A 15,458-nucleotide genomic window follows, 5' to 3' on the forward strand; every position below is an offset into this window, starting at 1 on the left:
AAGGTGTGACTTAGTCTTTGAACTTCCATTGGCTTGAATACCATTGCTAGTCACATCTTTTGAATAGCTATGATACATTTTCTTTATTATTAAAAATTGATGGCCATTGTGCTGTTAAGCATTATGTTAAATTGCATAAAAGATGAAAAAAAAAAACCTTTTTTGGACATCGCTGCTGGGATGACCATTAAGGAAAAACCATTTTACTTATGATATTCTAACTTACTGAAAAGTTTCATAGGACTGAAGTGTAGCTTGTGTTGGAAATCAGTGTGATTGTTTTCTGTTTTGGCAGCTCTATGGAGTGCTATATGGGGCTGCTGTTTATGGATGGTGGTAATTGTCCCTTGGGATAATCACTAGCTAAATTCAGAGCTATAAAATTACTTGCCTAATTGATTTTCAAGTGCCCATTAAATAAGATTACATAAAACACACGTTGAGATTTCCCATTCAAGTCCTATAGGTTAAGCTCTCTTAACTGTGTCACATAATTAGGGATTGGTGCTAATTATGCAGGTAAATGTTGTTTAATATTGCAAATAAGTTTACAAAAAAAAAAAAAAAAAAAAAAAAAAAAAAATTGTGCAATGCCAACATTAATGCTATAGATGAATAACAGTGCCTTATTATCCTCAAACACATTGGGATTATTCATATCATGTTAATACAGCAAGATTAAATGTTTGAATAGCAGCTTTATTGGAAAATTTTTTTTTATTTGTGTTTTCTTTTTAATTTTTTTCTAAACACTGGCATTTTCAACTCCCATCCACCTGAAGCTCTTCAGATTTTCTGTATTTCCACATAAGCAGTTGCATAGGTTTTTATGTCTTTAAACATTATGTAACATTATTTTATGCACTGTCAACATTTTTCAAATATTGGGATTTTCATTATGTGAATTTGAACTCTCATGGTCCAGAAACTATAATCTTATTGCAGGGGTGGATTGAGGCCGTCTTCTGGGTCTTTCAGATGACGGTCAGATTTTAGAGTTTACATTGACTGGTATCAATTTTTTTCTGTTGGAAGACCATCAAAAGTGTAGGATGGATCAACAAATATAGTTTGGAATACTGTCAGAAAATACCTCTGGATCTGCTCCTGTTATTGAGCACGTTACCTGTTGTGCATGATTAAAATTCAGTGTTGATTGACAGTGCTATTATAAGCATTATTTATTATTGCATCAAAATTGACAAAATGACCTATTTTGCATCTTTATTTTCTGTTTTTTGTCTGTACATTTGACAGCTTTGCTGCCTTGTTTTAGGATGGAGATACATGTTTAGTCAGTGAATTAATTAAAATTATACCAGAACACCAAGTTAATTAGATGAGGTTTTGTTTGGAGGAAAATTATCTTTCAACTGATGTATAATGTTTGCTGTCATTGTATTATTTACAAAAATTCTGTGAGATTTTGTCGTGAAGGTGTGTCTGAAAATCGCCATTTTTTTCGGCAATTCATTGACTCAGGTTCTTATGCCTCTATTCCATACATGTGGTGGAGAAAACATCTGTCTTACACATCACAAAAAAGCACATTTCAAATGCTTTAAAATGATATGCTGCACACCATGTATCAAAAAGTATCAAAAGGCTGCCAAAGGAATTGAAAAGTGTACATAAAATGTTGCAAATGTTGACCCCCTTTCTGGCAACGTGGTGACCTCGATCAGCTGATGGATGCTTTAAAAATATGTATAAGTTTCATTTACTTCATTTTGTAGGTTTTGTAAATAATAATGAAGTGGCAGCTTTCAGTGATTATTATAATGACTTATCATCTACTTTCTAATGATTTTAGATATTTAAATAGTATTTTGATTAATTTAAAAGGCTCGTTTTATCCATTTAAATGAAGGAGATCCAGTTCAAATAATGAGGTAGTCATCATTGATGGAAAAAACAAATGACTTAAAACTGTTTTAAATACCCCCAAAGACTTACTTGTAATGTGCGGGTTAGCAAAAGATTGTACATGTTGGCATTTGTGATAGTTTTCCACTTATGGCTTTCCTTGCAAAATATTGTGCTTATTAAAAAGTTACAGAGTAAACTGACACACGCTTAGGTTACACTTGATACAGACAATTGTAGCTGTTTTCTTACTACTATTTCATTTTTGAAATTGATTCCATATTGCAAAGTTAAGTCCTTGCATTTATTTAGTACCATGTACTTGCTGCAGTCCTAGGCAAAATAAAACCAGAATACACCTTAATTAAATATTTTTGCCAAAGGAATCACTGTATTTCATTATTAAACTTCTATTTTAAAGTAAAACATTTCAGTCTTTTGCAATAATAATGAATGTAAAAAGATTTTTTTATTTATCATAATAATAACATAATAATAACTTTAAGTTTAAGGATAAAGAATTAATTTGCATTTCTTATCACAATTTTTATGGCTAAAACTAAAATTGCATGTACTTTACAGTGAATTTCATTCTATTTGCAGGTAACTGAATTATTCAATTTGAGTAAACAAATAAAAACATCTTATAATTATGCTTTGAAGTATATCTCAGCTTATATCTCTAGCTTATAATTAGTAGTCACAGAGCAAGTCGGTTTTAGGGATAATTACCACCTTTTACTTTATATTTCATTTTTTATGAGCTATCATAGATGTTTGTATAACTTTCTATGATTAAAGTGTGCAAAGTCAAGATTCATACAGGAACACTAAGGACAAATTTAAGGATTTTATAGGAATTTTGAGACTTTAATTCAATTACTATTCAAGGACTCTGAATGCAAATGAGAACAATGTACGGTCACTCATAAGTTTACATAACAAGGAAAAAAAATATCATTTAAATTATTTTTTTACACACTAATGATAAAAAAAAAAGAAATTAAATGATGTCCAAAAAGGGTCGTCTCCCTTCCTGTGAATTACTGCCTTCATGCACCCAGGTCAAAAACTTATGTAAGATCAAATTCAAGCACTTTTCAAGGACAAAAATGATTGAATACACCTAAAATGACATAATTTTGGGTGTACACAGCAACAGAGTCATGTGTCATTAATGTATACTGTGTCAGACACACATAAATATACACATGCTACTTCAATCTTTGTCAAGATTTGTTAAGTCTCAGCTGCAGTGAAATAAAACAAGAACACGGGCACTTGTAAAGTATTTACATTGCATTTGACAACTTTTGGTGAAAAATTCAGAAGGAAAGAATATTTTTGGTTTTCAGTGAGTGTAAATTAGTAAATATTATAAATATAAAAAATACCTGAAATTATTGAAAATGTGATTGAGTACTGAGTGATCTATTATTATTATTATTATTATTATTATTATTATTATTATTATTATGTTTTTGTTTATTTAAAATTTCCTTAATTTTCATTTCTTTATTGATTGCACTAACCAACCTGTAGGTACATGTTCATTTGTACCAGTGCAATGCAACTTGCATTTTTTTCTGACATGAAAAAAAAATGTGCTCACTCTTTATGGTAGCAACAAAGGTATAAAGAAAGAAATATTTCTACATTTACACCACCACCCATTAATGAATCAAATGTATTATTTATATTAAAGGAAATGTTATTTTTGAAAAAAAAATGGGCCAACTTATTCATGTGACTTAATTTCTATTATTAATATTATTTGTGGCTTAACATGAAAATTACATTCACTCCTCATAATAAAAATTGATATCACAGTGAATAAAAATCATTTATACCCACTCTTACTTAGTAACAAAGTTTATACATTAAAATTAAGAATACATTTTTTTTTTCAAATTGAATGTCATATATTGAGTGAACTTATTTGTATGACTTTGGTGTACAAAGACAGCATGAAATCCACGCAGGTGTCAAATTTGAACAATGTGGTGAGTGTTTATAATAAACTACTTACTTTAGGGAATATAATTGAACGTTTTCATAGCAAACGTGGGGAATCCCACAAGAGGAGCCAAGTCCGATTTCTGAGCTCGCATGTCGGAGGAAGCACATTCAATTTGAGTGGATTTTCCGATGAAAACTTGAAAGAAAATGTCGGGGCACATATTTCTGAATGATTCTCAATACATTTCAATAAATTTTCATGTCAAGATAAGCGTTTTATCGACGCAAAGCACGGCAGTGGAATACGTCGATGTGGGTTATTCATGGACTGAACGTCACTTCCGGAAAGTTACGTGAAAAGTTACAAGAGTTTGTAAGTCCAGATTTGGAGATAAAAGGGCAGCAAAATTTGCAAAGGTTAGTTTATGGTGAAAAATAGGTCAAAGGTCAATTTCAAGGTCACATTTAGATTGCCAGTATATGACTTTCCATTCAAGTTCCATAGTAACTATGGACCTATCTCTGCCAGTTTTGGAGAAAAAAGGGAAGCAAAATATGCAAAGTTTAGTTCATGGTGAAAAGTAGTCAGGCGGCTAAGTCCAAATTATACCCAGAATTGTGCAAAAGATGATAAAAGCATGAAACTTTCCACGATGAATGACTATTGGGTGTTTGTCAACCCCCGATCCAAAATAGACGAACACCCAATGGTCATTCATCGTGGAAAGTTCCATGCTTTTATCATCTATTGCACAATTTTTTGGCTTAGCCGCCTCACTATACCGTACTGCACATTTTGCTTTCACCACCAATATGTAACTTTTGATAGCGAAACTCGAAAACTGTTTGGAATACAAAAAAACAGAGACCACACCGAGTGTTGGGCTTTACATGCTCTACAAAATGCAAAAAAGAATGGGTCTCTAGCATTAACGGTTCCCGAATTAGAGACAGTTTTCAGTTTCGGCATCTTATGGCCGCTACTCCCATGAAAATGCACCGATTGACCCCAAATTCACGGAGATGAAAGATGACCTGAAGGGTAACACTTTCCAATTATATTATTGGTTAAGTCTTTGTGGTGTCTGAATAACAGGGCAAAAAAAAATGTTTTCGTAAGAAATTTTATTTTTTTGAAAATTTTGGCCCGTTTGACCTTGAAGTAAAAGTCAAAGGTCAAATCCAAGGGCATATTTGAAATCTACACATATGACTTTTGGAAAGCCGTCTGTAGAAATTTTTCCCATAGCCCCTTCCGTAGGGTAGATAATTAGCATTTAATTTTGCCATTTTTGGACAAGGGTGCATTGCGATGAGTGCCACACCCAGACCCCAATACCGACAAAGCCCAAATTTTACGTGGAACGAGTTGAGATTATAGGTGACCTAAATCCAAGAGATGGGTACAGGGGCCCTTACCATCTAGGAGGAGAAGCGGTAACGGTAGCCGTCCGGTGGAGCTGGCGGAACGATCTGGACGGGACCGAAACCATTTGTACCGCCAGCGCAAACAACTTCTGGTCAAAAATGACATTATTTCATGAAATTTGAATAGCTGGAACTTCTGAGCACCTCCCATTTCAAGAATTTCAACCCAAATGACCTTTTCTTTTTTTTAATTAATTTTTTCTGTTGGAAATTTATGGCACATCATTGTAACTCCAAAATTATAACATTTAGTCCCTTATATCTCCAAAACTGGCAGAGATAGGTCCATAGCTACTATTAAAGTTGAATAGGAAGTCATATACTGGCAATTTTACAGTGACCTTGAAATTGACCTTTGACCTACTTTTCACCATGAATTGAACTATGCAAATTTTTGTTCTCTTTTATCTCCAAAACTGGCAGAGATAGGTCCATAGTTACTATTGAACTTGAATAGGAAGTCATTAGAGGCAATTTACTGTGACTTTTAAATTGACCTTTGACCTACTTTTCACCATGAATTGAACTTTGCAAATTTTCGTTCCCTTTTATCTACAAAACTGGCAGGGATAGGTGCATAGTTACTATTGAACTTAAATAGGAAGTCATACACTGGCAAACTAAGTGTGACCTTGAAATTGACCTTTGACCTACTTTTTACTTTGAACTGAACTTTGCAAATTTTTGTTCTCCTTTATCTCCAAAACTGACAGAGATAGGTCCATAGTTACTATTGAACTTGAATGGAAAGTCATATACTGGCAATTTACTGTGACCTTAAAATTGACCTTTGACCTACTTTTTACTATGAACTGAACTTTGCAAATTTTCGTTCCACTTTATCTCCAAAACTGACAGAGATAGGTCCATAGTTACTATTGAACTTGAATAGGAAGTAATACACTAGCAATCTGTGACCTTGAAATTGACCTTTGACCTACTTTTTATGATGAACTGCTTTTTTGCATGTTTTCTGGTCTTTAAATCTGCAAAATTGGCAAGGAAATGCCCATGGTTGCTATTGAACTTGAATAGAAATTCATATACTATGATATTGAAATTGACCTTTGACCTACTTTTTCACCATGAACTGAGCTTTGCATATTTTCTTGCCTCTCATATCTTTAAAACTAGCAGAGATGTGCCCATTGTTGCCCCTAGGTTTTCTCTTTTGTCAGCATATATGCACCACTGACAACACATTTCAAGGATAACCAATAGGCCTTTTATCTAGAGAATACAGGAGTGATCAAGGGTAGGAAAATGCAAGTCAAATTGAAAATCTGCTTGATTGTACCATTTTTAGTTATATTTTTTTTTGCATATTTTGAGAACTCTTGTTGATTGCATTTTATAGAGCTTGCCAAGCACAAGACTGGTGATGGTGTCCCTTTTTGGAGGGGGAGGGGGGGTCCATACGAATGCACTTACTCCAGCTGGTGGTACAATATCCGGAGGCGGTATCGCCTCTCTGATCCTCTAGTTTTTATTATTTTTTTTTGTGTATTTTTATCATTCTGGCATTTTCAAAGTGTGGGCTTGAACTTTCATGGGCCTGAAGCCTTATGCATCAGCATTGACAGTATCCTTTTTAGTGTGTGCATCATTATTTTCTGCTTTATTCTTGAAATTTTTTTGTTAAAAGTTTCATTTTTTTTCCACTGTAGCATTAAGTATGTGGTATATGGATAGGATGGGTGGTCAGTCTGTAATAGTCTCTTGGGTAAGCATATGATACGGTTTATTTGGGATCAGAGCTGAGGGACAGTGGAAGTATTCTATTCATGCGTCCTTGAATGAAGTCAAAAGTAAAATATGTGTTGACATTCATTAGGTGTGTGTGAAAGTTATCTTCCAGAGTTTCTCAATGGAAAGTAAAAGAGATAAATGTGACAAAATGTTATTTTGGCTAGTAATCTGTAATAAAAATCTTGGTGAAATTGAAAAAAGCAACTTTTCTGATTTTGGAACCGAGACGGCAGTTCTGTTGTTTCTGACTAAGTTTTCTCTTTTGTCAGCATATATGCACCACTGACAACACATTTCAAGGATAACCAATAGGCCTTTTATCTAGAGAATAAAGGAGTGATCAAGGGTAGGAAAATGCAAGTCAAATTGAAAATCTGCTTGATTGTACCATTTTTAGTTATATTTTTTTTGCATATTTTGAGAACTCTTGTTGATTGCATTTTATAGAGCTTGCCAAGCACAAGACTGGTGATGGTGTCCCTTTTTGGAGGGGGGGGGTCCATACGAATGCGCTTACTCCAGCTGGTGGTACAATATCCGGAGGCGGTATCGCCTCTCTGATCCTCTAGTTTTTATTTTTTTATGTACAGACACAGATATATTTACAGAGATGATAAATATTCATAAAATGCAGGTCAAGTTCGAAAATCAGTATGAACGGGCCATTATTGTAGAAGTTATGCTGTTTTTTCACTTTTCAGCATATATGTAACACTGTAAACACATTTCAAGGAAAACAGATAGGCCTGTTGTCAAGATACTCACAGGAATAATTGATCTTACTAAAACGCAGGTCAAGTTCGAAAATCGGCATGATCGGGCCACTATTTTAGTAGTTATGCTTTTTTTTTACTTTTCAGCATATATGCAATATTGTAAACACAATATAAGAAAAACAGATAGGCCAATTGTCATTAAACTCACAGGAGTGGTCAATCCTGTTAAACTCAGGTTGAGTTCAAAAATTAGCATAATCGAGCCATCATTTTAGAAGTTATGCTGTTTTTTTACATTTCCTCAGATTCAATTCTTAGGCATGTTAACAGTTTCATTATTTAATTAATAAGATATGTAAAAGTGTTTGTTTGACCTTTCCTGCATCTTTACAACATTGTTAGTTGATTTTGTAAAAATGATGGTAAACTTAATATCGTGTATTGTGTAATAATGTTTCAAAAATGGAAATAAACTCATATCATTGCAGTTTGTCAAATTCAATCATTCACTATGTTCAGAATCTCAGAATGGAGGAAATTGTACATTTCACACTGCTCTATTGATATTTTCCCCATCTCATCAATTTTCTTAGTTGATCATATAAAAATGGCAGTAAACTTGTACTTGTGTTTTATATTAAAAATTGTTAAAAATGGAAAAAAAAAACATTTTAGAACAGTGCTGTCTTGTTTACATTTTGGCATTTTCAAGTTGTGACTTTGAAGTTCCATGGGCCTGAAGACCTTTGCTAGTCACATTTTCTGAATATCCATAATACTAATATTTTATTATTAAAAATTGATGGTCATTATGCTGTTCATTTTGTAATATTGCATCAAAATTTGAAAAAAAAAACTATTTTGGGCACTGCTCCCATGATGACCATTTAAGAAAAACCATGTCACTTACTGTTCTCAAACTTACAGGAAAGAAACATGGGACTGAAATACAGCTTCAGTAGGCAATGCAGTCTGTTTGGTAATTCTTACTGCCAGTTAAACAGTTTTTTTTGTGAAAATTTAATTTTGCACATATTGGCATTTTCAAGGTGTGACTTTGAAGTTCTACGGGCTTGAAGACCCATGCTAGTCACATTTGCTGAAAATCCATGATACATGTATTTTGTTATTAAAAATTGACGGTCATTATGCTATTAACCATTATGTAATATTGCATCAGAATAGAAGAAAACACAATTTTGGGTGTTGCCGCCATGATGACCATTATGGGAAAACCATGTTACTTATGATTGCCAAACTTTCAAAAAAGAAATACAGGACTAAAATGCAGCCTGAGTTGGAAAAGCAGTCTAATTGGCTTCTTTTTCTGGAAGTTATACGTTTTCATAGTGTGAACTTGAACTCCCATGGGCCTGAAGCCTTATGCTTGTTACACATTTTACTTACATTGGTATTGCCTGTTGAGCATAATTAAAATTTGATTTTGAATTTGCAGTTTAACATAAAGTACTTTTGCATCAGAATTGACAGTAGCCTATTTTGTGCATAGTTATTTCCTGATTTTTGTCTGTACATTTGACAGCTTTGCTGCCTTGTTTTTTTGTGTATTTTTATCATTCTGGCATTTTCAAAGTGTGGGCTTGAACTTTCATGGGCCTGAAGCCTTATGCATCAGCATCATTATCTTCTGCTTTATTCTTGAAGTTTTTTTTTTGTTAAAAGTTTCATTTTTTTCCATTGTAGCATTAAGTATGTGGTATATGGATAGGATGGGTGGTCAGTCTGTAATAGTCTCTTGGGTAAGCATATGATACGGTTTATTTGGGATCAGAGCTGAGGGACAGTGGAAGTATTCTATTCATGCGTCCTTGAATGAAGTCAAAAGTAAAATATGTGTTGACATTCATTAGGTGTGTGTGAACGTTATCTTCCAGAGTTTCTCAATGGAAAGTAAAAAGATAAACGTGACAAAATGTTATTTTGGCTAGTAATCTGTAATAAAAATCTTAGTGAAATTGAAAAAAGCAACTTTTCTGATTTTGGAACCGAGACGGCAGTTCTGTTGTTTCTGACTCACCGACTTCGCCCCCTGATAATAAGCTAAGTTCAGAGCTTTCCTATTTAAGTCTGAAGAGGCCATTAAAAGAGATTACATAAAGCACACATGCTAAAATTTTATTATCTTTAAACTCAAGTGGGATGATTAATATCATGGTAATACAGATTGAGTGGCAGCTTTAGTGGAAAATTTTTAATAATTTTTCCTTTATTTTTTTATTTATTTATTTTTTTCAAACTGGCATTTTCAAGATGTGACTTTTCACTCCTGTCCACCAGGAGCTCTGTACTGTTACTTTGTAACATTTTCTGTATTTTTTTAACTAACAAGAATGATTGTTAGGACTGACATTCAACTGTAATTAGAAAAAAAATCTATTGAATTATGATTTTTATGTACAGACACAGATTTGTCTGTACACATGGCCATCACTGGCGTCTGTCGTTGCCGTCATCACCATCGTCGCAGTGCACTTTTACCGAAAATACCATAAGTGGGGAACTGTTTTTTCTTTTGGATTGAAAAGTGTAGTACTGATGAATATTCATAATACGCAGGTCAAATACAAAAATCAGCATGATTGGGCCATTTTTATGGAAATTATGATGTTTTTAAACTTTTTTCAGCATATATAAAGCACTGATAATGCAATAAATGAAAAACCATTTTAGATTTTGGTTTTACAGAAATGTTGAGTATTCATAATTCGCAGGTCAAGTTTGAAAATCAGCATGATCGGGTCATTTATATGGAAGTTGTGCTTTTTTTTTCACTTTTTTTCAGAATGTATGCAACACCGATAACATGATAAGTGAAAATCCGTTTTACTTTCTGGTTTGAAACTTACAGAACTGATGAATAATCACAATACAAAAGTCAAATTTGAAAATTTGCACTATCGGGCCAGTTTTATGGAAGTTATGCTGGGTTTTTTTTTTTTTTCACTTTTTTCAGCATATATGCCACACTGATAACAAGATATGTTTTGGTGTGTTTGACTCATAATATTGATTGAGTTGTCAGAGCCCATTTGCCGGGACATGGCTGGATTGCCATGCCACGTTACCCACCCTGCAACACGGGGAGGTGGGGGTTGAACTTTGCAGGTTTATTATTATTATTATTATTATTATTATTATGTAAATGTTCTTGCAGATCCTGTCCCGCCAGAAATAATTTTTGCTACGTCTGTGTCTACTACAACAGCCATCATAAAATGGAACTATCCAAAGGGCCATTATGACCATATGATTGTCACTCTCACTGACTTTACTTCTAAAAATACACATGAAATACTAACAAAAGAGCTCAGGCAATACTGGACTGGTCTTCACCCTGCGTCATGTTACCGTGTGTCCGTCGAGACGGTAAAAGGATCAAAGAGAAGTGCAACTATATCTCACGATTTCTGCACAGGTATGTACAAAATATATATTTGAAAATTCACCCGTACTCCAGTCGCAATCTGGTTATTTGTGAACCATGCTGTATACATGTATCTGTACATTTGAAAAATTCATGGCGATTACATTTTGACAACAGGATATTCTCATACCATTAAATAATTTAACTATTGATGCTTAGCAGATTAGTAAAGTCAAAGTCAAGAAATCGAAATAATCTTTTTGAAAGTAAAAAAAATAGAATAAAAAATCCTTACAGGTCACAATTATAGGAGAGAACGCTTTAAATGACTGATCAAATATAAACGTTTTTTTATTTATTTGCAACTATTGCATGATGTGCAACGATACATTAAAGGTAAATGCCATATGGTAGCAATTAAATAGTAACTGAAAAGTGACATTTTTGCCATTATTGGTTTTTTAATGATTTATCCTTGTGTTGCTATATATTTTAGAAACTTGAATTAGTAGATGGAAAATGTTAATATCTGCGCTCTCATTACTTTATTTTACAGCGCCTTTGCCCCCCAAGGGTATTGCCGTCAATCCTGGAGCACATACTGCAAACATAGTATGGAATTATCCAAACAAACATGAAGACGATGGCATCAGTTTCGAAATCAAGTATTGGGAAGTGAACACTCATGGGCATGTACAAAATGTATCTTCTGAAACCTTGCAGACAACACTAAAAACATTAACTCCAGGGGCAGTGTACAAGGCACAAGTAAGGGCTGTCTTTCAAGGGACGAAGAGTGATGATTTCAATGAGACATCGTTCATTACAGGTTATTGTCAAGCATTATTTTTGCACTATATATTTAGAAATGCTAGCAGGAAGGAAGATCCATCCATGCATTTGTACTTCAGTGTGTTTGTTTTATTTTGATAGTTAATTGGCTTATTGTTTTACATTTAATGTACCCCGAACAAAGCAAAGAATGGCAAAGAAAGGACCTTGTTTATTTGTAGACTATGGCTGCGTGCGGTACTCTCAGTAAAATAATAACTAACAACTAAACTTGAGTTGTCACAACCTATTTTTTATACAGAAATTATTGTTGAACCTTTGATTGTGTAACTTAACCGGGTGTATTTTTACCAGGGTAAAGTAAGATGCCATTTTGGTTACTTATTGTAAACACATTTCTTGTTTTTATCTAGAACCACTCTGTGCAACTGATGTACACGTGGAAGGTTTCACCAACTATGCCGAAGTGTCCTGGAAACCACCTACTCAGGGAATAGTTAAGGGTTATCATATCGAACTTTGGCCTGCTGATAACCCATCAGAAAAGCGAATGAAATTGCTCAAATTTCCTGCAGTCAAGGGATCAATTGATGGCCTCAAAAGAGGGACCAAGTACACTGTGGTTTTGAAATCTGTTGTGGACTGGCACGAAAGTCAGTGTGCAGATGAAAAAATGTTTTATACAGGTGAGAGAGAGAGAGAGAGAGAGAGAATTTCTGATGCTGGTGCATACGCAGGTTGGATTGATATAATTAGTCCGTAAACGTGTACCATTTTTTATCTGGGTGTCATGTTCAGGTCTGCTGGTTTTTCTTGTTGTCCCCCCCCCTTTCCTCCAACGCACATCCCTTAGCAAAATGAAAAGTGTGCAGCACATGTGCTGCAGATGTGCTGCACATGTGCTGCACACTCTAGAGTGTGCAGTAGACAGCTTTGGGGAGTGTGCAGAAGTGTGCAATAAAGTTCTTTCTTGTTGCACACCTACTGCACACTTCCATAAGTACAGATAGTGTGCAGAAAGTATGCAAGAGACTTGCTGTTTCAATAGAAGCATGCGGAGAGTGTGCAATAATCTTAAAATTTTAACAAGAGTGTGCAACAAGTGTGCAGAAAATGTAATTTTTCTGTCATGAGTGTGCAGAAAATGTGCAAGACACTTGGTTTTTCAACAGCTGTGTGCAGAAAGCATGCAATAAACTTACAATTTTGTCAGGAGTGTGCAACAAGTGTACAGGAAACTTACAAATTTTAAGTTGTGTGAATTGAAAATATATACAACAAGCTTTTAATTTTATCGGGGTATGCTATTTTTGAGTAAAAACCTTATCATTTGATTATTTTTAATGTACCAATACAAGATACATATTTATGCCATTGACAATTACACAAACAAAATACTTCAATACACATTTTACTTTATATCCATCAATTAGAAATAATCAATACTTATATAAAATTTTAATTATTATCATATACAGTATAAGTGGCAAGTACACTATGATTAATAATACACTATTGTGAGCTATAGTGGGTATTTATGTCGCAGGCCAGAGAGAAATCCAGCCAAATTAGTCCAACAAACAAATCAATAACATTATGTAAAGCTAGTTATAAATTGTATTGTTCTAACAAACTATGGTGTTTACCTCACTCAAAGTATGAGAATAAGTCAAGGTCAATAAAAGTTTAACAACATCTAATAGAAAAATGCTTAATCAACCCTTTAAACTCATTCACTAAATCACAACTTTTGCAATGCTATGCCAGCCATTAAAAAAGTTTATTATCAGGATGTATCAAAACAGTCATGAAATCTAGGGTTGTGGTAAATTATAAACATGGCTCCTACTAGTATAATCTTGACTTTGCTAGTTAATTTTCACAAAAAGATAAAAACACAGTAAATGTATTTTTAGTATTTTTTATGATATTTACTAGCTTCATATTTCTTCTATTATATTGAAAGTCAACCTTACATAGTCATATTTTAATCTTGCATATAGTCGGATTTTACTTGACCTTGGCTGTTTTAAAAAGTGAAATTTCAATCCAGCCTAATATATATATAATGTAATGTAAAAGTAAGTGAACATAAAGGGTATAGTACTGTCCCTCATACAGGGTGGGAAACAAGGACAAATTTATATTTTTAAAGATACATTTTATTATAAGTCATGCTCAATCACACTTTAAGCCTAGGGTTTAACAGCCAACTGATGTTAGAGAATGCCCTACTCCACCAACCACAGATTCAACAACTGTGAATTTCTTTTGTTAGCCTGGCACCTATTATTAGGTCTCTGTTCCTGCAGCTATTGTTACACCAATTACAACAACCACCTATTTGGTGTTATCAGATGTGTGGTATCCTGTCTAAGTCTTTGTTTATGAGACAAACAGCAAATGAGTGAAGGCTGTTTACTATCAAGCCAGTTTTAACTCAGGAGCATAGTGGAAAAGTACACAGTGTAGAAAAAAGATTGAGGAAGGTATGTTTTACAGTAATGCATTGGATCATTTGGGCATCTAATCAAATTGAAAATGAGAAAATTGATCTAATTTGTAGTGTACATTGTAAACATTATATCTATATTACATTAAATAAGTTATAATTTATAATGTATACTTCCCTTTTAGCCAACAAAGAAACGAGGATATAGAATGCAATCACTGTTTAGTCTCTTCATTTCTTATAAAACTGTGATCAATTGCTCACCAAAATGTTTCTTCAAATGCAGTTGAATCTAAAAAAAATCTGTCTCTTACTGTGTTACTTGAACAAATGGATATTTGTTGAATAATTGTTCATTTCAGGTGATCCTAGAGAGTGGACAACATACAGAAGCTGGCATGACAAGACTGGAAGGGACACTTTGCTGTGAATATCTATAGTTGGTGGCTCATCGAAACTGATAAAGAAGTTACTAGAGAGTTTTTTCAGCCTACAAGAACTGTCAGCAACAGTTTCTTTTGTGAAGGATTCTCTAGTTGAAAGAGCTATGCAGAGTAAGCTTTAAAAGAGAACAACACTAACTGCAAGTTGATTACATCATTTAACAAGTATATGTTGAAAATATGTGAAAAAGTGAATGCAACCATAAATGGGTCCTAAGATTTCAACATAACATAGATGCGTGAGAAATGTATATACAGTATTCTTCAAAGCAGTTTTAGCACTTCGTTTTTTTTTTTTTTTTTTAATATCCAAGACAATTTTCTGCCTACCTTTCTACCTTTTCTTTATATGAACAATAAACACTTGAACTTGATTTTAGGACTTCTCAAACAGTAATGTGTATATTGATGTTTTTTTGTCCTCCACATGGATGTTTAAGATTTGGATGTTTTAAAAGCATTGTGCACAGTGTGGTAAATTTGTAGGACTTTATGGTATACTCTTTTTTTTAGATGGACGGAGCAGGACAGGATGAGTAAAGAAGAGAAATGTGGCAGAAAGACATAAAGAAGAGAAATATGGACATGGTTTGGATTTTGTTGATTTTGTTTGATTTTTTAATTTGATTAATAAAGCACAATATATGACTGTAATCTCTTGTTTGTTG

The 15,458-nt window shown here is 33.6% G+C and overlaps 1 protein-coding gene and 1 long non-coding RNA gene across 3 annotated transcripts in view; both read left to right on the top strand.

The window, feature by feature from the left end:
* Positions 1–12,770, top strand: part of LOC106165417 (uncharacterized) — a 76,689-nt gene extending 63,919 nt beyond the window's left edge. Inside the window, exons 8-10 of one of the 2 annotated variants that reach the window (XM_087019109.1) lie at positions 10,894–11,154; positions 11,660–11,932; positions 12,309–12,770. In XM_087019109.1, the coding sequence (XP_086875235.1) occupies positions 10,894–11,154; positions 11,660–11,932; positions 12,309–12,658 (884 nt within the window). In that variant the 3' untranslated portion in view covers positions 12,659–12,770. The remainder of the gene's footprint in view (positions 1–10,893; positions 11,155–11,659; positions 11,933–12,308) is intronic. The other variant, XM_087019108.1, reaches the window with a different exon arrangement.
* A 1,233-nt stretch (positions 12,771–14,003) lies between these two features.
* LOC147760146 (uncharacterized) lies at positions 14,004–15,444 on the top strand. Its single transcript, XR_015330867.1, has 3 exons — positions 14,004–14,384; positions 14,710–14,901; positions 15,304–15,444. It is a non-coding gene; the product is annotated as an uncharacterized LOC147760146 (long non-coding RNA).
* The last annotated feature ends 14 nt before the right edge of the window (positions 15,445–15,458 follow it).

Source organism: Lingula anatina, chromosome 8, assembly GCF_051362555.1.
Source record: "Lingula anatina isolate TDL-2025a chromosome 8, LinAna3.0, whole genome shotgun sequence".
Classification (NCBI taxonomy): Eukaryota; Metazoa; Brachiopoda; class Lingulata; order Lingulida; family Lingulidae; genus Lingula; species Lingula anatina.